Genomic DNA, 21,951 nt, shown 5'->3' with positions numbered 1-21,951 from the left:
CAGGTCCGCAACCAGCACATGTGGCCCTTCCAGCGCTTTGGGGGGCCAAGGGCCCCCAGAAGCCCTGGGCCCCTCACTGCAGTGTCATTTGTCCCCCTTGATGGCTGCCCTGCCTCCTAGATTCTCTTACTGCTTTTACTATTACTAGGGTTTTCCAGGAAGCTGGTGGAAACATGGTAAAGCTGCCAGAACAGCAGTGGACACTTACAACAACAGAAAAAAACAGGTAACACACATTTTTAAATGTAGAGCAATACAATACCTATAAGCATAGCTTCAGTTTAAAATATTATGATTTTATAAAGATAACAGTAATAACTTGAATAATTATTCACCAAGTCTTTATTGAAAAGTCTATTTGCAAGTGATCTAAAGTTGCACACTTTGTCATAATAAACATTGCAGTACATTATTTTAATAAACTGGATAATGCAACACATCTATAAATTGCTCCAGTAAAATAATGTTTTAAAACAAGACACACAGCTTAGTTAAAGAATGAATTAGTCATAAAATCACATCTTCACTCCAAACAGTTATAACATTGCTTAGTACATTTTATTAATCTGAAGTAAAAAAACAAACAAAACAAAAAACTATACAACTACTGTATATCTCTATTTTAAGAAAATAACTATTTTTCTATTTTAAAAAAATCTGAAAATACACACAAACATTTTTAAAAATATTTTTATAGTGTTAATTGCACAATATGGTATCTCCACCATTATATGAAGTCAGTACATTATAAAATGTCAATGGTAGCCAAAATATAAAAAATGGGACTACAGACAGTGCTCATGGGATTGTGATTAATCATGTTGGCACGATGGCCCTCTTCAACCTAGCACCTTTTACATTTAGAATTTTTTTTCAAGCCTTTTAAACACTGCAAATCAAGTACAGCACTTACAAAGGCTCAAACCTTTTTTAGGAACACTTTTCAACTCAGAAAAGGCCATACAGAGGTTGTGAACCATTTTCATGAAACAAACACTTAAAGTGCACTACGTGGATTAATAGGTTGTTTTCAAGTGAACATTTTTGTCAAGAGTGCATTTTTATACCTTTCTGCAATGCTGCAGGAAGCATCTGATGGCCTGATTAAGAGATTAGGGGATTGTATGCCAAGCTAAAAAATAAACACGTTCAATTATATAATTTACTCTGATCTGGTGAAGGCAGAAATAAATCTGTTTACCATGTTTAAAGCCCAACTTAAACTTTTTAAGATGCGTGCTTATAAAATTGGGGAGATAAAAAAATGCCTTTTTCTTATTGGTTCTCCACATGGTAAAATATTATTACTTATAGTGGCAGATTTTTGAAAATGGGTGACCATATGTTGGTCACTAGTGATCAATGCTAGATAGCCAGTACCCTAATTTATCGAAATTAGCGATTTACAGCTCCAGTCACTAAAATAATACACAAGGTGACATGTGGCATGATGAGCTAGACATGTGTATGTACAGTGCCAAGCACACAAATAACTATGCTGTGTTTTTTTTTCTTTCTCTGCCTGAAAGAGTTAAATATCAGGTATGCAAGTGGCAGTTCCTGTCTGAGTCAGGACTGGGTCAGACTACAGTGTGACCCTCACTGAAATGACAACTATAAAGCACTTTCCTAGAAGAAAATGGCTTCTAAAAGCAGGAAAGAGATAAAAAGGGTCAATTGTTCATACATTTTTGTCCTGGCATACTTCAATGAATGTGTCATTGAGCAAAAACAATAAAAAGTAGATTTAAATATAAAATAAAACTATGGAATACTGAATCTTAAAAAGTCATTTTTTTAGGAGGAGGAGGATAGATAAAATTGGTTATTTCATTAGTTTATTTTCACCTTGGGTGTCCTTTAAATGGCTCACCAGTTGAAACTGTTACTTATTGTTAGAAAAAAAAATAGTGGCATGTAGAGACGTATGTGAACCGTTCATCAGTGAACAGTTATGGGCAGCCTGGCTCTGTACTACTACCGGGTTGCTAGGTCACCCAGTAGTACACAGGTGCTGTGTTCACTGGAGAACGGTTTGCATACATCTCTAGTGGCATGCAGTCCATAGACTTTCAATGCGGTTGCATTCTTTTTATAATGGTTAGCACAATGACATTTAGCACAATTAAAGTGGGGAAGTCTATCTACCAATCTATAAAGTGGAGATAGACCTTCTACAGCACAGTTCCCCAACCCTGTCCTCAAGGCCCACCAACAGTACATGTTTTGCAGAAAACCACAAACATGCACAGGTGAGGTAATTAGTGTCTCAGCAGAGCTGATTACCTATATATGTGGATTTGCACAAAACATGCACTGGTGGTGGGCCTTGAGGACAGGGTTTAGGAACACTGCTCTACAGTATGAAAACTAACATATAGCCCCACTTATTGACAGGTCCCATTAAAAAATTAAATTGTGGCTGAAATAACCTCTGTCTGTGGTCACCAGAATCGATCTTTTGAAAATGGTACCTATGCCCACATTTTATACTTCCTCCATAATTCCCCAGTGTGGATTCATGTAAAACTTATTAAAGTCTCAAATAAGATGTTCCAATAATTAATTTGGAATAAAAAACAAAAACAACCCAGTATTAATCTTGAAACTCTTCACCTCCCTAAAGATGAAGTTTTAATATGCTGCAGCAAACAAGGCCTGATAACATTCTGCCATAGTATGTTTCTTGCCAAACATCATTAACAAAATTCCCACTAAAATGCAGATTTACCTGGGATTCTGATATTCCTGAGCTTACAGATAATGATTAGCAAGAAGCCCTTCAAGCAGTTCCCCTGTTCTTGGTGAATGCTTCACAAAAGTCAATACCATTAAGTGTGGTCAATTGCAAAGCTCCCATACATGCTATTGTTGTGAGGATTCCTCAGGATTCTTATTGGTACAATAAGTAGACTGATAGGGTGCTATGGTGGGGCATTTAAAGATGCTTTGCCAGGGCTTGCTTGTTTAGTATAGCAAATGCCCGTGGCAGAAAGTGTCATGTGCGTGGATGTTTGTTAGTGATCTTCAATCAAGTATATGGGCATGGGATCATTTCTGATCTGAGGATACTGGCAAGGTATCAATTATTAAAGGTAAGTATTAATTAAGAATAGTAAACACTTTTTATGTAGTTACATTTTTATTTTTAAATCGTGGCAATGGGTAAGAGGTGGCTATTTCACCTGGGGAGCGAGTGGGCAAATTAAACACATAGTCAGAAGTAGCTGAATTGAAGCAGTTGATTTCAGGCTGCATACGTGGTTGATGCTGCTTGGATTACATCAGCTGCAAAAAATTGCCAATTGCCATTGTTTGGACAACTGACAAAACATGGGGGGGGTTTGGGGTTATTTGACATCAGCTAATCAAGTAGAGTCAAGAAATAAAATTTGTGCCTACAATGGGGCTTTATATGATGCCTAAAGGATACATGCATACACTTGATGGAACTTAAAGGATACATCTGGGCTGGGGTGATTGGCATTACTTACCTATGTGGGACTGCTCCCCTAGCTCCCCCTATCCAAATGATAACTTCCATCTCCTGGCATGCACGTTTACATCTACCGGCATGCACCGGGGCACTCAGGAGGAATGTGGGTCTTCACCGGGAACTTCAAAGTGCTAGAAACATGGTCATCATTTAACTGCAGGAAAACAACTTCAGAGAAGACTAATCTAGCATGTGTACAGTACATTATTTCCCCCCTTTACCCAGCAATGTGCTGCTATAAGATTTGGAATGCCAGATCATCTCGGTCAATTGTACCTTTCCCCTTCTTCCCCTGCCCACTGGATGTCACGCCATCGCTCCCTGCTCCATCATTCCTACTCCTCCTTTCATAGCAAAAATATGGGCAGTAGTTGGTTTTGAAACTGCATCCCAAGCAATCAATCCCTGATCCTAGTAGATGACATTCATTACACCTGTGTATACACCCTTAGTGCAGAATTTGTATAGTGAGCCAAGTCAATTTTGTTTATAATTCTAATGTTGCAAAACAGTAGGAATTTTTTGCAGTATATATTAGAAAATAAAATGACATTCAGTTTTTCATGGAAGTACATATTAATACAGATAATGATGCCCAATTTTTGTTTTGCTAGAGTGCTCATAGCTCTTCTCATTGAGAGGGGAGGCAACTTCTGGGGAGCAGCCATGTTGTTTGGGGGGAATTGCAAGGCACTTTCTCGTAGAGCTACTGATCTTTGAGCTGAAATCATCCTCTTCCTTGTCAGATATCAGCTCTTTGTCTTTTCCTGCACCATTCTTTTCCTCTGTGAGTTTGCCTTCAGGATTGGTGTCCGACTCTGAGATTTCCTGATCTGAACAGCTATCTGTATTGTAATCAATCTCTTCTTCGCATGGTGGTTCATCGTCAGTTTCAGTGCTGCTGCAAATGACAACAGAAAAAGAATAAGTACCCTGCACATGATTAAACACTTCAGATATCAATCCATTTCCAAGCACAGGAAAGGGATTAAGCAATTATACTGTGTAATTACTTAACCACATTGCAAAATTTATATTCTGCTCATCCTCACAACTAGAAACTTGTAATTGTCTTTTGAGCTTTGGACTGTTTTATATTTTTAGTAACGTATAAGGCAGGTTAGTTTTGTATAAAATATATAAGTACAATATGGTGCATTGGATATGCTACAATACGCCAAGTTTTGATCCTCCTGCCAGGAGTGAAAGCTCTATGTCTTTCAATTTTTTGAAATGTTCTTTTCATATGATGGTGCTTTATAAATTATTAATAATATCATTTTTTGTGATGTGATTTAAAGGATACCTGTACAAAAAAATACCTCAAATGAATACTCACCTGAATAGAGGGAAGCCTCTGAATAATCCAAGGGCTTCCCCCTTCACTGGGCCATTTCAGTGCTGGATCCCCCCAACAAGAGTTTGGTGATGTGTCGTGCTTGTGTAGTAGCATGGGGCTAGGCTTTCTTCATTGAAGCCGAAGTGGGTCCATGCTAATGTGATCTGGAGGAGGACGGAACAAGTGTCTGGGGGATCCAGAGGCTTCCCTCTTCCAAGGGAAATATCTAACTTTTTGTTTTTTTAACAGACATTACAGGTTTGCTTCGAATGAGTTCTCCTCCACATCATGTAACAGATCTAATGTGTGAGCGGTAATCTTTACATCATAATATGGAGGCAAAACCTATGCTCCATGAAAAAGTATTATTATTACAAGAGTGACAGCATGTTCTGCATACATTTTAAAGAGTATATCGAATAAAGGGACAGAATTATCTTGACAGCAAAAAAATTAATCATCTAATGTCTATCAGGATTTATGATCAACTAGCCTGAAGTTAATATGAATCATGCATGTCTATGCATACGTCTCCACTGAGCAGCATCACAGCAAATCTCAAGCTACTCATTCACTAAGTATTAGAAAACAAAGTGCTGCAGTTTGATGCCCAGGATGCACACTTTTCCCATTTTTTTGCACAGTCACGCATATACTATGAATTAGAAATTAGGCTTTAAATGTAAATAAATCAATTAAAAAAACAAAAAAAAAAACAGAGTAGGACTCTCCCAGAGGGCAGCAGTGATTAGCCCCCTCTAAAGTCACACAGATTGGGTGATATGATCTCAATGAGAAATTCTTGCTTGGAGAAAAATGGATTCATCACTTTTCTGCAGATATAATTATGTGCCCTCAGCCCATTGAAAAGAAAAGAATATTGAACTGCAAGAATAATGTAGGCTGCCATTGCTGACTACCATTAACAAATTACCATGGCCTAATCATCATGGTGTACCTCTGTCTTTAAAGAGAACCTGTACTGAGTAAAATTATTTAAAATAAACACATGAGGTAACTTCAAATGAACATTATATAGTTACCTTGCCATCAGTTCCTCTCAGAAGCTCACCATTTTCATCTTACAGTGATCCCTTCCAGTTCTGACAACATTTTGTCAGAACTGAAATATAGCAGTTGCTGCCAGTTATATATCAGTTGCTGTCAGTTACAGCTGAGAGGAGAACTGATGTGTCCATGTTTCCCTATGGCTCAAGTGGGCGATGTTACAGTTTAACAGTGTGCTGACCAGAAAGCTGTTATGGTGTAATGGCCATTTTCAAAATGGAGGACGGAGAATTCCCTTGATCACAGTGGACAAACAGGACGCAGGAGAGGAAAAATAGATTGAGGAGTAGACTATGCAGGAGGTAAGTATGACTTGTGTATGGTTATTTTGACTTTTAATTTTCAGTTCAGGTTTTCTTTAATATTTATTGTGGCACTGACTTAGAACTAGGGATGGTCAATGAGATGCAAATAATTCTGAGATGATGCAAATTTATGCAGCTTGAAAGTGGGCCAATCAAATCCCACCCTAGGAAGATCTGATTGGTCCAATTTTAAACTGCATATCTTTGTATACTCAATTTACATAATCCTGCATCACTTCAGAATTGTTTGAATCTCATTAACCATCCCTACTCAGTCAGAAAAAGTATGTAGGGCAGATGTTCCAAATGTTCTCTACAGGCACTGGCTGCCAGAGGTGTAGCTATGGGTGGGCAAGGGGGGGGGGGCACATCCCCAGGCACAGCACTGTAAGCGGGTTCAGCGCAGCCTCTGCACCCCCACATGCGTGAGAGTTGGCTCACTGGTAGCCCCGAAGTGCCCTTGCCTCTCTCCCTGCCTCTGCAGAAGAGTGCACAGAAGCATTAACAGCAGTAGAAAAAGCAGGGCACATCTGGCTATCTATAGGGGGCACACCTGGCTATCTAAATGAGGGATGGGGGCACATCTGGCTATCTAAAGGGGGACACATTTTGGCTATTTAAAGGGGGGGGCACAGCTGGCTATCTGAACAAGGGGAGGAGGCAAATTTGGCTATCTAAATGGGGAAGAGGGTACATATTGCTAACTTTAGGGGGGATGGGGGTACATCTGGCTATCTATACAGCATTTGTACATTTGACTCCACCCATGACCATGTCCACATTCTGATGTGTAGCAATGCACATTTTATCCAGGTGGGGGGAGGCACAAAAACTGTCTTTGTCCCCGGGCGCTGAACACCCTAGCTATGCCTCTGCTGGCTGCATAATTGTTCCATGCCAGAGGCTGAGAAACTACTGAATACAAAGATTAATCTGATACTTTTTAACATTTTTTTCTTCAGTGTCATTTTCAATAATACCTCCATGGTAGCTATGTAGATGAAAGGAAGCTTCATTGTCTGGCACTTTTACAAACATGCTATTGTGGATAAGAGAACAGCTAGTTCAAAGCAATTTGTTCTCTGCCATTGAAATACTAGTCAGTCTGGTATGCCAGGAAGTTTATATGGCTTGCCTGAAATGTAACAGTTATCTGTAGAGTCTGTCTCGTCATTTTCAGCATAAGACACATCTTTGCAATTAGCAGTGTTTCCAAATGACTCAACACATAAAATCAATAGACTTCTACACATTGTACTGTTTGCAGATAGCCTGAGATTACTGTTAAACATTCACTTAAAGCAGGGCAGGATTTACCATAAGGCACTGTAGACACGTGCCTACGGGCACCTGATGATGGAGAGGCGGCTCACTCCCCTCCTTGAGTGCCTTCCTCCCTTTTTCCTTATGCAAAGTCCCAAGCAGAGCATAAATGAAAGGTTACTTGCCCATCTCTCGGCATTCCACTGATAAGATCTCCCTTCAGTCTGAGGCACTAGTAGCTACCACTTAATACTGAGGGTACCTCTGGATACCTAATGCTAAGGGGCACCTATAGCTAGCTAGGACAGGCAAGGGAAGTAAGAGAGAACTGACAGCTTGGGACAGCCAGCACACTTGCTGTGCAGTTTGGTGGTGGGGTTGTAGGTTCATGGAAGACGAAGTCTAAGGCGCCAGGACACCTGTGCCTATAGGCTCCTGTGATGCAAATCTGGGCCTGACTTAAAGATAATATATCGGATAATATATCTAGAGGGGCAGATCAGAAGGTGAGAGTGCAGCTACCATAGCAATGTGCCCATTAACCCAGTAACTATTGTGGTGCTCCCCCAGCATTAGTAGTGGTAAAATTGTGCACTGCAACTTAACCGCAGTGTAGTGCATCAGGTCCCATGATAGATATGATGTCTGAGCCAGCTGGTGGTCATACAGTTTTTGTGCATCTGAAAGCCCACCCTTTCTGTATTTTTGATTTTCATTCATGGGGAACAATGTTATTAAAAACTACAACACGGGGGATTATAAAATAAACAAGATGGCCTCACCCTCACTCATTTCTGTTTGCAAATAGGTGCTCTTGCAGCTATTATGGACAAATACATTATTTTGGGGGAAATAATCCAGTGGCCACAGGCACTGGTAATAGCAGCACCTCTAGATGATCAGACATCTAGAGTAAATTAAATATAATAGCAGCATACACAGGTTAGCCAGAGCAACCAGCACCTCCACAACTCCACCTCCATCCAGGCTTATTTTAAATAAGTTGTCAGACAATCAGCGCAAGGCACAGGCCTTCATAGCACCACAAGCATCCATACTTCAAAACTCTCAGAGCTTCAAGTTTAATATGAATTCATTTCAGACAAGGTACACACATTGGCACATCTAGAAGCAGCTCAGAACCCTGCCAGATCTTAAGGATTATTAAGCTTTGTTTTTCCTTTAATAAAAACACAGTTTCATAGAAAGGTACCACATGGTGAGGACGGTGACATTTAGCACTGCTTTTGTGATATTTTTATTGACAAAAAAAAAGCAATAGTAGTTATCACTGCAATACTGATTTTGCTAATTTTGCTTGTTCATTGCAATGCTAGTGTTTTTTTTAAAGTGGGATTGGCACCATACAAATCAAATTTCAACAGCAACTGGTCTGAGTGTGTTAAGTGATAAAGATGCTAATCCTGCATAACTTTCAGAGTTTGGAGTTATCACATACCTTATGAGCACTGGCCCTTTAACCAGTTCACCCCCAAGGGTTTTTATCCTAACGGACCAGAGCAATTTTCAGTTGTCAGCGCTCCTCCCTTTTATTCCCTAATAACTTTATTACTACTTATCACAAGAAAATGATCTATACCTCGTTTTTTTCGCCACCAATTAGGCTTTCTGTGGATAGTACATTTTGCTAAGAATTTTTTTATTCTAAATGCATTTTAATGAGAAAAACAGAAAAAAAAAGAAAAAAAATCATTATTTCTCAGTGTTCAGCCTTTATAGTTTTAAAATTAAACATTCTCCTGTGGATAAAACAAACACGTTTTATTTGCCCAGTGGTCCCGATAATTAAACCGTTTAGATTATGTCCCTACCACAATGTATGGCGACAGTATATTATTTTGAAATATAAGTGGTTATTTTTCTGTTTGTTCTGGCCATAATTACAAGCCCCTATGTAATAAATTAAAATTAATTTTCCCCCATAAAATATAGAATAAAAAAAGCTGAGTCCCTAAGGCAACTATTTTTTTTTTTTTTTAAGCTGATTTTTTTTTTTTACAAGTGTTTTATTTGGGGGGGAGGGTTGGAAGTGTAATTTTATTAATGATGTGTATATACTTGAAAATGTATGTATTTTGTAAGTGTAATATACTTTTTGGCCACAAGATGGCGCTGGTGAACACTCATAGGACGTGTTCACTTTTTTTTTTTTTTTTTTTTTACACACTTTATTAAACTGTTACATTTCCTGTTTATGTGAATGGACGTAGCCGCTGTTCGCGGTCACGTCCATTCACTCCAGGCACTGCGATTGGGTAGAGGACTGTTCAGTCCTCTTCCCCAATCGCCCAGCACGGGATCCCGACGGTAATGGCGGCGGTAGCGGCGGACACACGGCGGTAGCAGCGGCGGGAATGCGCGACGTATTAAAACGTCATGTTGCTGTTAATAGCGGTAAGCATGACGTTTTAATACGTTAGGATGGCGGTAAATGGTTAATAGCCATTGCCATTCAGTTGCACACTGGGGGTTCTTTTTATCTATAATATATTCCTCCTCTTACCTTTATCTTCCTGCTTAGCTGCCTAGCTGAAACATGATCATCTGCCCACTTGTGTTTACAAGCAAGGCTGAGGTGACTCAGTGATTGGAGGAGAAAAGAAAAAAACTTAAAGGAAGAAATTACATCAGTATTTAGCCTTAAGCTGTGGGCAAAATACATGGTTCCCACCAGGAACAGAAATTCACTGAAATCAAAACGTGGACAGTACAATACATGTGTTATGTAAGTAAGTATTCAAGTATCAAGTATTTATCTACTTATATATGTGTTTTTTTCCCCTGGCATAGTATGGCCAATCCTCCTGCTTTAATCTACACCTTCAAAAAGTAACCCTTTGTCACTCCAAAACAACAGATTTTATGAAACTCATAAAGCATCATTTTTTTGCACGTTGCTGTTATTACCCACTCATTATCATCCAGGCCTATTGCAACAAAGCAGGTGGCTTCGGCGCATGGCATTCAGCACTGAGCATCAAAACTAGGCGCCCCCATAGCAGTAATACTGTGGGAGGCATGTAAGGGTAAATCATGGCTCTGGCGATTGCCAAACCACGTATTTTATAGCAAACTAAATAAGCATATTGTGAACCACAGCAGTACTCTTTTATAGCAAAGTTTATGCAGTTTATTCAGAAATTGTGTTTTTGAGATGGCACAAATGACATTCTCAGAGGATGATGTCCTCTTCTTTAACTGACCCTTGTAGAGTGAATTCTTATTTGTGTTTGTCATTATTTTTGCACCTGGGGCTGGGGCTCTCAAAACCTCTTGTATTCTTATCATTTAAAAAGGTGCAGGACAGCAATTTCCCACCATCCTCCACAACAGCTACAGCATGACTGACTGATACATGTTCAAGTGAAATGCAGAAAGGCCTCTTGTGAATGTAATTTGCTACACCCAAGCTTGACATATTTATTAAGCCAGTAAAGTAATTATTAGATACTTGCTTTCCATATCACAGAGAGCAGCTCCCCCAGAGGCAGATTCATATGTAATAAATGGAAATTAAATTGTATGTGCAGAATTTAAATAATATCACACTACATTAGTGTACGTTATAAGACCTGGGCTTTACGAGCTGGAGGAAAGAAGCAATGGCATATGTTTTAGGCAATGCACATTTTATGGGCCACATTGTTACCCAGTTGTTGTGACAAACACAACGACAAATACATAAGATACTCAAAAATCAACAAAAATAACTACCAAAAGCCAAAACCTGCCGGCAGTTCTTATTTACCAAGCAGAGAAAATAATAGCCTCTAGTACTTTACATTTTTTACAGAATGTATAGAATAGTGCTTTAAGATGATAGCATCTGTGCAGAAAAAGGGGGATTGTGTAAACCGTGTATTATCAGACAACATGGCTGTAACCTGAAATATTCTGGGCATTAATGGTTTCTCTTAAATTACAATAAAATTACAATACGAGAAAAAAATAAATATTTAAAAAATAACCATTTGAATTTACAGAGCAGAAGATAAGAGTGGTGGCCTAATAATGGGGTCGCCCAATGTTCACCCCCCTTCCCTTGCCTCCCCTTTTTCATTGATGGGTCTTTCCAATGTTCACAACCTTTCCTTTACCTCCCCTTTTGCCCTTCACAACCTTGGGGCCCATCTCACAGGGGTCATAACACAAGTGTGGCCATCATGATCATCACACCCATAACAAGCGTAGCCACAAAAACACCTGACCTGAAGTGTAGTCCCCTGTATGGGAGGGAGGGAAGGTTAGTAGTTGGGTCCCCCCCCCCCCAGCTCTGGGCCCCCTGCGATCATAGGTGCTGCTTCCCTCTAGTTACACCACCTGTGTCTGACACTGAATATCATCATAAAACCAAGCATTACATTTCTGAAATAATGACCCTTTGAACTTCCCTACAGTAAAACCTTATCTCAAGCTGTCTTTCATTGTTTCTTGGCTGTTAAAGTGCTTTGTGCTTTGCTTTGTATTCGTCCAAGTTGGGTTGAATAGCTCAGAGAAGCTTTCTTTGCATAAGTAACACCTGAAGTTTTTTGACTCTTCCTATACTGAAAAATAATGTGATATTCTTTTCTTTGTTAGTAATATTCTATTTCTTAGCTGTACTATAACAATTGCTGGTTATAGAGTAGCACCCATCCACTAGAAGAATCAATGACGTGCCTCAGCTCACAGCTCTCCACACCACTGGAGCTGAAATCTGTAGCAATCCACTCGAGCAGGCACCATCAGCATATAAGTAAGCTCTTTTATTAATCACATGGATAAAAGCAGTCAAACAACGACAGACGGCTGTTTCGGGCTCTCAGCCCTTTATCAAGTTGTCAAGAAACTGCAATACCTTTCTTGACAACTTGATAAAGGGCTGAGAGCCCGAAACAGCGGTCTGTCGTTGTTTGACTGCTTTTATCCATGTGATTAATAAAAGAGCTTACTTATATGCTGATGGTGCCTGCTCGAGTGGATTGTTAGCTGTACTATACAATCAATTCATTATCTAATATGTTTATTTTCACTTTAGGTTTGCTTTAATTATCTTGGTTTCACTGTCAGAAAAACTTCTCATATCTATATATTTGGTATCTGACCCAACTCTCCCAGTGATTCTTAGCCTAAGCTGTGATGTCAACACATTCAACTGTCCCAGGGCACTCAAGACAAGACACATAATATTTCTATCACGCTTTTCTCCTGGCGGATTCACAGTGATGCACCTTGCCCCCAATAAAAATGTTGCCCTCTGTAATACATTTAAGAATGTAAGACTGGATGATGAAATATTTTACAAATGGGAAAACATTAATTAAATAATGTGTAAATGACTATTGTAAAAAAAGGCAATTTTATTTCTTATATTCAGTTAGTAAACTTCCTCTTTCAGTAAGTGTTCTCTAAATAATTTTTAGACATGAGACATTGCTGTGGTTTGCTGATAAAGTACAGTGAATGGTTCAACCAAAGACAAAAAAGAAATAATTTTTTAATTAAACATCACACAATGATTCAGAAAGTCCTTACAACAAATGTGTAAGTAATCTGTTAAATAGATGAGCCATGAAGCTAATCTTGAATTAAAGCTGTACAGAGTATAACGATTATATACACAGTATGTGGAGATTGAAAGATTCTCCATGACACTAACACTGTCCCAATAAATCTAGTCAGAGACCCGGGCTTATTATCATCATATGCAATATGTATTAGCAATGTAATTTCCTACAATTCTAGATGGGTTGAGGATCTGTCAATTTAATGAGTCTAAGGAGTTTTTTGATAGGTGTTCTTTAATATAAAGGCTTACTATTTCACTACGATGGCACATTTTACGAATGGCCTAACTATTTGCAAGACTAACTTTTCGTATATACCGTATATACTCGCAAGCAAGCCGACCCGCATATAAGCCGACCCTCCAACTTTTTCCTGAAAACTCAGGAACAAATGATTGACCCTCATATAAGCCGGGGGTAGGAAATGCTGGCCGCATGATTCCCCCCCCCCCCCCCCCAGTGTGTCCCAGTATAGCTAGTATAGTGCCCAGTATGGGAAGGTAGTGCCTCAGTATAGTTAGTAAAGTGCCCAGGATAGCTAGTATAGTGCCCAGGATAGCTAGTATCATGCCCAGTATAGCTTGTAAAGTGCCCAGGATAGCTAGTATAGTGCCCAGGATAGCTAGTATAGTGCCCAGGATAGCTACTATAGTGCCCAGGATAGCTAGTATAGTGCCCAGGATAGCTAGTATCGTGCCCAGGATAGCTAGTATCGTGCCCAGGATAGCTAGTATTGTGCCCAGGATAGCTAGTATCGTGCCCAGGATAGCTAGTATCGTGCCCAGGATAGCTAGTATCGTCCCCAGGATAGCTAGTATCGTGCTCAGGATAGCTAGTATAGTGCCCAGGATAGCTAGTAACGTGCCTAGGATAGCTAGTATAGTGCCCAGGATAGCTAGTATCGTGCCCAGTATAGCTTGTAAAGTGCCCAGGATAGCGAGTTTAGGGCGTCCCCCTCCCCTCCCCGCTTCCCCCGCGGCCGCTGCTATTACCTTAGCTCCGCGCCTTCCTAATCCCCTGTCCTGCTCTTAAACAGCAGCTCGCCCCACGGTGGCTGCTGCGTGATGACTGAGAAAGTCGCAGAGAGCGGCTTCCTGGTTACTATGGGAACCTCTCTCTGCACTTCCTCCATCATCACGCAGCAGCCACCGTGGGGCAAGCTGCTGTTTAATTACGAGCAGGACAGGGGAATAGGAAGCCGCGGAGCTAAGGTAATAGCAGCGGCCGCGGGGGGAGCGGGTGGGAGAGGGCAGGGGGTGCGGGGGGGACGACCCTCAGGCACATCACTCACAAGCAAGCCGACCCCCCAACTTTTGACCCACTTTTTGTGGGTCCAAAATTCAGCTTGCTTGCGAGTATATACGGTATTTAAAAAAAAAATAGGAGTTAAAGAGGACCTGAACTCAGAACGTCCTCTCTTGCTCTAAAAAATACGCAACAGCATAAAAACCTTTAAACCTCTAAAAAAAAAATCTCTGTAACAGCTGATACAAATCCTAAAATAAATCCGCACTGTTTCTACTTCTTGATTCTTGGAAGCAGAAATATTGTTGCTTTCAAATGAGCGTATCTGCCATCTCTGCCATGGCATTCATGTGACAAAGGGCAAAGATCATATTGCTTGTGATTAGAGACAAAGGAGGGGGAATTAAACAGGCTAAACACTCTAAATACATACCATACAGGATACATTTTTCTATGCTTTCCGTCTGTCCTGTTCAGGTCCACTTTAAGTATAAAAGTAGAAGAATACCACCACTAAAAATAATAGCTTAAAACAGCTAAACCCCCCCCCCCCCCCCCCCCCTCTGCCCTGCATCCTTACATCCCTTGGCTACTGCCACGCATACAAGAGGAATCGCGGGAAACATGGGCACAGGATACAGCCGGTATATGTCTGATCCTGCTGCTGCACAACTCGCGGCCGTGTTAAATACTATTCCCCCTCCAGGCCACCATGGATGGTGGGGAATGAAATAATTCGGCTTCCAGCAATCAGGGACATGAGTTAGGGAGAAAGCAGAGTTTATATTGGATTATATCAGAATTAATAAATATATAACAACATATTTGTTATTTTACGTGTAAATTTCTCACATGACTGCACATTTTAAACTACGAGTTAGAGATTTCAGCTGTGCATAAAACTGTGAGATGTCTAATGTTTAAATCAAATGAATTAATTCAAAAACTCCAGCAGGTTATCAGACAGGGACATCAACGGTTGCCTAGCCAGATCTGTATTTATGCTAGCAAACCAGATCTATATACAAGCAGGCAGCCAAAAAATAAGTCACATTGAGATTTTAATGTCAAATAACAAATTGGCATCTGACAACCCATGCAATTACTCCTATTTCGTATATAGGTGAATGTGGTGTATACAGTATTTTGTATTATACAAACAAAAGAGGACACTGAGAGCCAATATAGTGTAGTATGTACTGGTATTAAATGGATTGATGAAAAGAGTAGGTACAGTTATACTCACAAAACAGGGTCACCTCTTAGGTAGCCACCGTAAATGTAGGTGGGGAGATTAAACCTGACCCCACTCAGGATTAAGAAGTTGACAGGAAAAAAGAGGGTTTAAACCCTTCCATTTGGGGTAGACTTGTACAATATATAAAACGGGCGCCCAAAAAAATAAAACTTGCTAAAAAGTTTAAAAATAGAGGAGGCAGCGGTGGACTTACCTCCTCCAAGCAGACACAATAAAATGCTGGTGTTATATCGAAAAATGTATTATATACTTCAGGGGATCAATCCAACGCGTTTCATCTGCGGCGCTAGGCTCATACGCAAATCTGCATTGTATGTGCTCCTACTTATTACCTGATAAAGCACCTGCGAATCCTGTTTCATTGACCCCTTGGAGTATATAATACATTTTTGTTGATATAACATCAGCATTTTCTTGTGTCTGCTTGGAGGAGGTAAGTCCACCGCTGCCGCCTCTATTTTTAAACTTTTAACTTTTTAGCAAGTTTTATCTTTTGGCACCTCTGTTCACTGGCGTAACAATAGGGGATGCGGCCCCTGCCATTGCGGGGGGGCCCGGGGCCCCCCTAGGGCCCGCTTGGGGACTTTTTTGGGGCAGGAGAGGTCGCAGCATAAGAGGAGAGCTGTGGCCACAGATCGGTGGGGAGGGGGGAAATCCCCCCCCCCTCACCTCGGGCTCTCCTCTTAGCGCTCCCCCTCCTGCAATCATTGGTGGTGCTCGTGGCAGCAACGGCGGCGGCGGCAGGCAAGCTGAGCACATACCTCCTTCTGGCCGGTCTCTGATCACTAAGTGCTTTATGGAACTTCCTGTGTAAACAGGAAGTTCTATGAAGCTCTTAGTGATCAGAGACCTCTGGCCAGAAGGAGGTATGTGCTCAGCTTGCCTGCCGCCGCTGCTGCCACGAGCACTACCAATGATTGCAGGAGGGGGAGCCCGAGGTGAGGGAGGGGGGGAATTTCCCCTCTCCCCACCGATCTGCGGCCACAGCTCTCTTCTTATGCTGCGACCCCTCCTGCCCACAAAAAGTCCCCGAGCAGGCCCTGGGGGGGGGGGGGGGGTTGCAGGGGGCCCCGGGGCTTTCTAGGTATGCCCCTGCCTCTGTTTATACATTATTTTGTATTATAGTTTTCCTACAGTGCAAAGATAACCTCCACCAAAAGCAGTAAAAAAACGGCGGTAGCATAGTATATGAAATACTAATACTTAACCCTCTGGGCGATACAATTATATCGCCCAGGAGGTGGCGCAGCACTATTTTTTTAAATTTTTTATTTTTTAAATCATGTAGCGAGCCCAGGGCTCGCTACATGATAGCCGCAGCGCAGCGGCATCCCCCCACCCACTCCGATCGCCTTCAACGATCAGAGTAAGCAGGAAATCCCGTTCAGAACGGGATTTCCTGCTGGGCTTCCCCGGTCGCCATGGCGACGGGGCGGGATGACGTCACCGACGTCATGGACGTCGTGACGTCAGAGGGAGTCCCGATCCACCCCTCAGCGCTGCCTGGCACTGATTGGCCAGGCTGCGCAAGGGGTCGGGTAGGGGGGGGGGCTGCGCGTCACGGCGAGCGGCGGCGGATCGGCGGTGAGCGGCGGCGATCGGAAGTTACACGCAGCTAGCAAAGTGCTAGCTGCGTGTAACAAAAAAAAAAATATGCAAATCGGCCCACCAGGGCCTGAGAAATCCTCCTGCGCGATATACCCCGAGCTCAGCTCGGGATTATCGCTCAGGAGGTTAAATGAATGCCATCAATACAACATACATTTTAGTGCATCATCCCCAGTGAGTTGTCACAGTGGAGGAAAAACTAGACGATGTGCTTAAATAAGAACTGAAGTCAGTTTATTTGCTTGATTTCCTATGAGAGTAATGACTTACACAAAAATCAGTAATGCTTATGTAAAAATAATGTTTAGCTTTAGAAAAAAACAAATTTACAGCTTTGACCCCACCCCCTCTCCGAAATATGCTAGATTCTCTTACTTTAGACAAAGGTTGAGCAAGAGTATTTTTGTGAAAATGCTAACTTGTCCTGCAGTGTGCAGGTGGTGAGGTCTGTGTTTGTAAGGGTTAACTCACCTATCCACCACCTCTTCGGGACTGAAGAGGGATGCATCCTGCATGCAGGTTCTACTGTATAGTATCACAGATATACAGGATGTTTGTTTTCCAGGGAATTGTGGTGTCTAACCTTAACCCCCATCTTTGTGCATCAAATGTAATTTTGTATAACTTTTGGAATGTACACATTGTAATTTCGTGTATTCCAAATTCAAACTTTCAACCCAAAATTGTGAAATCCTTATGCAAAATTCGGAATTCCGCAAAATCTATGCGCTCATCACTAATTAACTTCACGGAACACTCCTTCCTCCTGTTAATTCATAATGTGAAATAAAGACAACGCCTTTTTTTTCTGGCTGATTTTATAGCCAGTAACTGCTATCTTAGAAATAATGCAGGGTATGGCTTTACTATATTTCTCTATGGATTTCAGTCAGATGGGAGAACATTTTGCAAACCTTCACATGGCCATGTGTGAGCTTTTTCTCCTCGTTAATTCCTTGCTAAATATTCAAAGAGACATAAAAGTATAAATAAACTAGAACAATTTGCTATTTCTTTCAAATGACTTATGGAGCTGAAGAGATTTCTTTTTGAATCTTTTAAAAGGTGATTTGTACTGTATTCTTAAGGTGCATTTAACATTTTATAGGGAACAGCAGTTGGTCTACTGCAGTAAAAATGGAATATTGAAAACTACCAGAGCAACCTCTGTAGAATAGTTTATCTCTGCAATATAGCAGTCAAATGTGATGATAAAAATTGGCCTTGCCATTAAAAAGATTAAAATGGCAAGGAAACTACACATGCATGATTTTAAAGGGAAGTGACTTTAAAAAGAGAATCAACAGGGATCTTTCAAAGTGATACACATATTTATTAGATAAGCTATTTATTTTAAGAATATACAGTATAAGGCTTATTTTCCTTCCACTGTATACAAAGTGCTAACATTCAATTCTGGCCTGGGCTGCACAATAGGGTTGGTGTTTGAATTGGGGGCAATGATGTTTGGAACACAAACAGCCATATTCAGCACTATTTCAGCACCGGACAGCAGGATGTGGCGTTTCATTTAGCTCTGATACTTCCTGCTTCTAAGCCGTGGGGGAGGTATCAGAGCTAAATGGAATGCACCTGGACCTGCTGTCCAATACTGAAATGGTGCTAAATGTGGCTGGTAGTGGGTAGGGGGGAGGCGCCCAATGTATGTTCTATTTTTGGTATTTTTAAATGCAAATAAAAAAGTATATAATAAAAAGAGAGGTAATGCTTACCTCTCCAGAAGATATAGACATCAGTTCAACTGGGAAAAAAGTTTTTATTTAAAAAAAACATTCTGACAATGCGTTTCACGGGTCATGGCCCGCTTCCTCAGGTCAATACAAAATGCCTTGATAGCATAGAGGATAGAGTATTAGCGCCTATACTCTATCCCCTATGCTATCAAGGCATTTTGTATTGACCTGAGGAAGCGGGCCATGACCCGTAAAAAGCATTGTTAGATTGATTTTTGAATAAAAACGTTTTTTTTCCAGTTGAACTGGTGTCTATGTCTTCTGGAGAGGTAAGCATTTACCTCTCTTTTTATTTTATCATTTTTTATTTGCATTTAAGAATACCAAAATAGAACATACATTGGGCGCCTCCACCCTACCCGCTACCAGTCAGACCTCATTTGGAGGTAATAGCTTTGCAGTTTTTCTGGAAAGTATATCGTTCTACAGGAGAAATACCATCCAGTATCCAGCAGGACCTGGAGTACCGAGCAGGGACAGTTAATTCCCTGCAGGCCTATACAGTGGTTGCAGGGACTGCAACCCACTTTTGTGAGTATACATTTATATGATTTTATCTTCCCTATACCTAAAGATACTGCACCATTGGGCTCCCGGTCTCTCCCTACTTCTCACCTAGGTATTCTTGGCCCTTACAAGAATCACCAAAAGGGAAAAAAAACCTATAGGTAAATGTGGCTGTTCTGATTCTGTATACCACATGGTCCCACTGCCAAACTTGAACACTAACACTCCCGAATTACAAAAGATACAGACATAGTGTACGTGACCTGAATGCTGTTTCACAAGCATTTTGTCTCTGAGGAAGTGATCGATCCTTGTAAAACAGCTGTCAGGCCGCATACATCATTTCTGTATCTTTTGTAACCCAGGATGATATAAATCGGTGTTTTTGCCTAGCAACACATCTGGCGCCCATACACTATATAGTACAATATAGTTCACAACCATGTCAGAGCCTTTGAATGGTGGCTATAGCAGCTGTATGGAGGTGAAGCTGAGAACATTAGAGGTTACATAGTGATGCATAACTTTAAAAAGTTTTTTTTTTTTTTACTACAAGCACACTTTGATTCTTAAAGAGACACTGAAGCAAGACTAAATCTCGCTTCAGCTCTCATATATAGCAGGGGCACGTGTGCCCCTGCTAAAACGCCGCTATCCCGCTGCTAAACGGGGGTCCCTTCACCCCCAGCCCACCCCCCGCAAAAGTTGGTCTGAAAATGGTCGCTGGTAATATTCTTCCTGGAGGCAGGGCTAACGGCTGCAGCCCTGCCTCCAGTCGCGTCTATCAGACGCGCATCGCCGCCTCTCCCCCGCCCCTCTCAGTGAAGGAAGACTGAGAGGGGCGGGGGAGAGGAGGAGATACGCGCTGACAGACGTGCGTGGGGCAGGGCTGCGGCGGTTAGCCCTGCCCCAACCAGGAAGCGCTCCCCCGCATTACGGAGGGGGTTTGGGGGGACAGGGACCCCCGTTAAGCCGCGGGATAGCGGCGTTTTAGCAGGGGCACACGTGCCCCTGCTATACATTAGGTCTGAAGCGAGATCTATTCTCGCTTCAGACTCTCTTTAAGCATCTAACAACAACTGAAAAATGAGTTATACATAATCTTACCTTTTTTCACATTTACAGCTATTTTTCTTGGGACAGCCCACATCAGAATGTCTTTAGCATGCTTATTATCTTTTATTTTCTCTTAAAGTTTTTCACTCCTATTGTTCCTAAACATAATCTTTAGCAGTTGGCACTAATCTATAATTCTGTGTTTGAACCAGAAAACTATTAAACATCAATCACTACATTCTCTTTACTGTGTTCAGCAGCGTACTGTATATAATTTGCTCTCAATATGCCATTCGTCAGATATATTAAATTTTAGAAGCAAAACATATAGCTATCTGGCCTTCACATTTAACATTTAACTCTGAATCATAATCATGATGAGATGTCACTATGAACTTGTCTTCTCCCTGTATAATCTTATGGCCTCTGTCTTATTATGTGCACCCATTTGCTATGTGATTGATATGCTTTGTGCTATTTCTCATCTCTGTCAAGTACTTCTCAAGCCAAGAGCTACAGAGAATTGTCGGCCAGTGTACTGGGAAAGGAATCAAGGGTTAGATGAAGAGAAGCATGGTAAAGTCAATGTCAGTCCAAAATGCTGTTTCTTTTTCTTTTTTTTCCTTGGACCTGGGTGGACTAAAACATTATTCTTTTTTTAACCACTTAAGCGCTCAGTCGTTTTCACTTTATGCATCCAAGCAATGTTCACCTCCCATTCATTCGCCTATAACTTTATCACTACTTATCACAATGAACTGATCTATATCTTGTTTTTTCCGCCACCAATTAGGCTTTCGTTTGGGGGGTACCTTTTGCTAAGAGCCACTTTACTGTAAATGCATTTTAACAGTAAGAATAAGAAAAAAAATGGAAAAAATTCATTATTTCTCAGTTTTCGGCCATTATAGTTTTAAAATAATACATGCCTCCATAATTAAAACCCACGTATTGTAAGTGCCCATTTGTCACGGTTATTACACCACTTAAATTATGTCCCTATCACAATGTATGGTGACAATATTTTATTTGGAAATAAAAGAGCATTTTTTCCATATTGCATCCATCACTATTTACAAGCTTATAAAAAAAAATAGAAATATTTCATCTTTACATAGATATTTAAATAGTTTAGACCCTTAGGTAAATATTTATGTGTTTTTTTTTATTATTATTATAATGTTTTTGTTTTTTTTATTAAACATTTTATGTGGCTATTTTTGGGAGGGTGGGAAGTAAATAGTGTTTTATTTAGGGAAATATTTGTGTAGTTAATTTTTTTTTACTTTTAGTTGTAGTTTTACTGTTTGGCCACAAGATGGCAACCTTGAGTTTGTTTACGTGACGTCTCTCTAAGCGTACAATATACAATGTACGCTTAGAGGGACATAGAGTCAGAAAAAGCGAAGCTTCCGAGAGAAGCTGTCGCTTTTTCTGCGGGGGAGAGAAATCAGTGATCGGGCACCATAGCCCGATTAATTGATT

The 21,951-nt window shown here is 40.8% G+C and overlaps 1 protein-coding gene across 2 annotated transcripts in view; it reads right to left on the bottom strand.

Moving 5' to 3' along the window:
• Positions 1–340: 340 nt before the first annotated feature.
• The window catches only part of AGBL1 (AGBL carboxypeptidase 1), an 830,430-nt gene continuing 808,819 nt past the window's right edge, over positions 341–21,951 (bottom strand). Inside the window, exon 23 of one of the 2 annotated variants that reach the window (XM_068275160.1) lies at positions 341–4,397. In XM_068275160.1, coding sequence (XP_068131261.1) covers positions 4,073–4,397 — 325 coding nt within the window. In that variant the 3' untranslated portion in view covers positions 341–4,072. The remainder of the gene's footprint in view (positions 4,398–21,951) is intronic. The other variant, XM_068275161.1, reaches the window with a different exon arrangement.

Source organism: Hyperolius riggenbachi, chromosome 3, assembly GCF_040937935.1.
Source record: "Hyperolius riggenbachi isolate aHypRig1 chromosome 3, aHypRig1.pri, whole genome shotgun sequence".
Classification (NCBI taxonomy): Eukaryota; Metazoa; Chordata; class Amphibia; order Anura; family Hyperoliidae; genus Hyperolius; species Hyperolius riggenbachi.
Note: the sequence above shows the minus strand (reverse complement) of the source record. Positions and strands in the feature narration are given on the sequence as shown.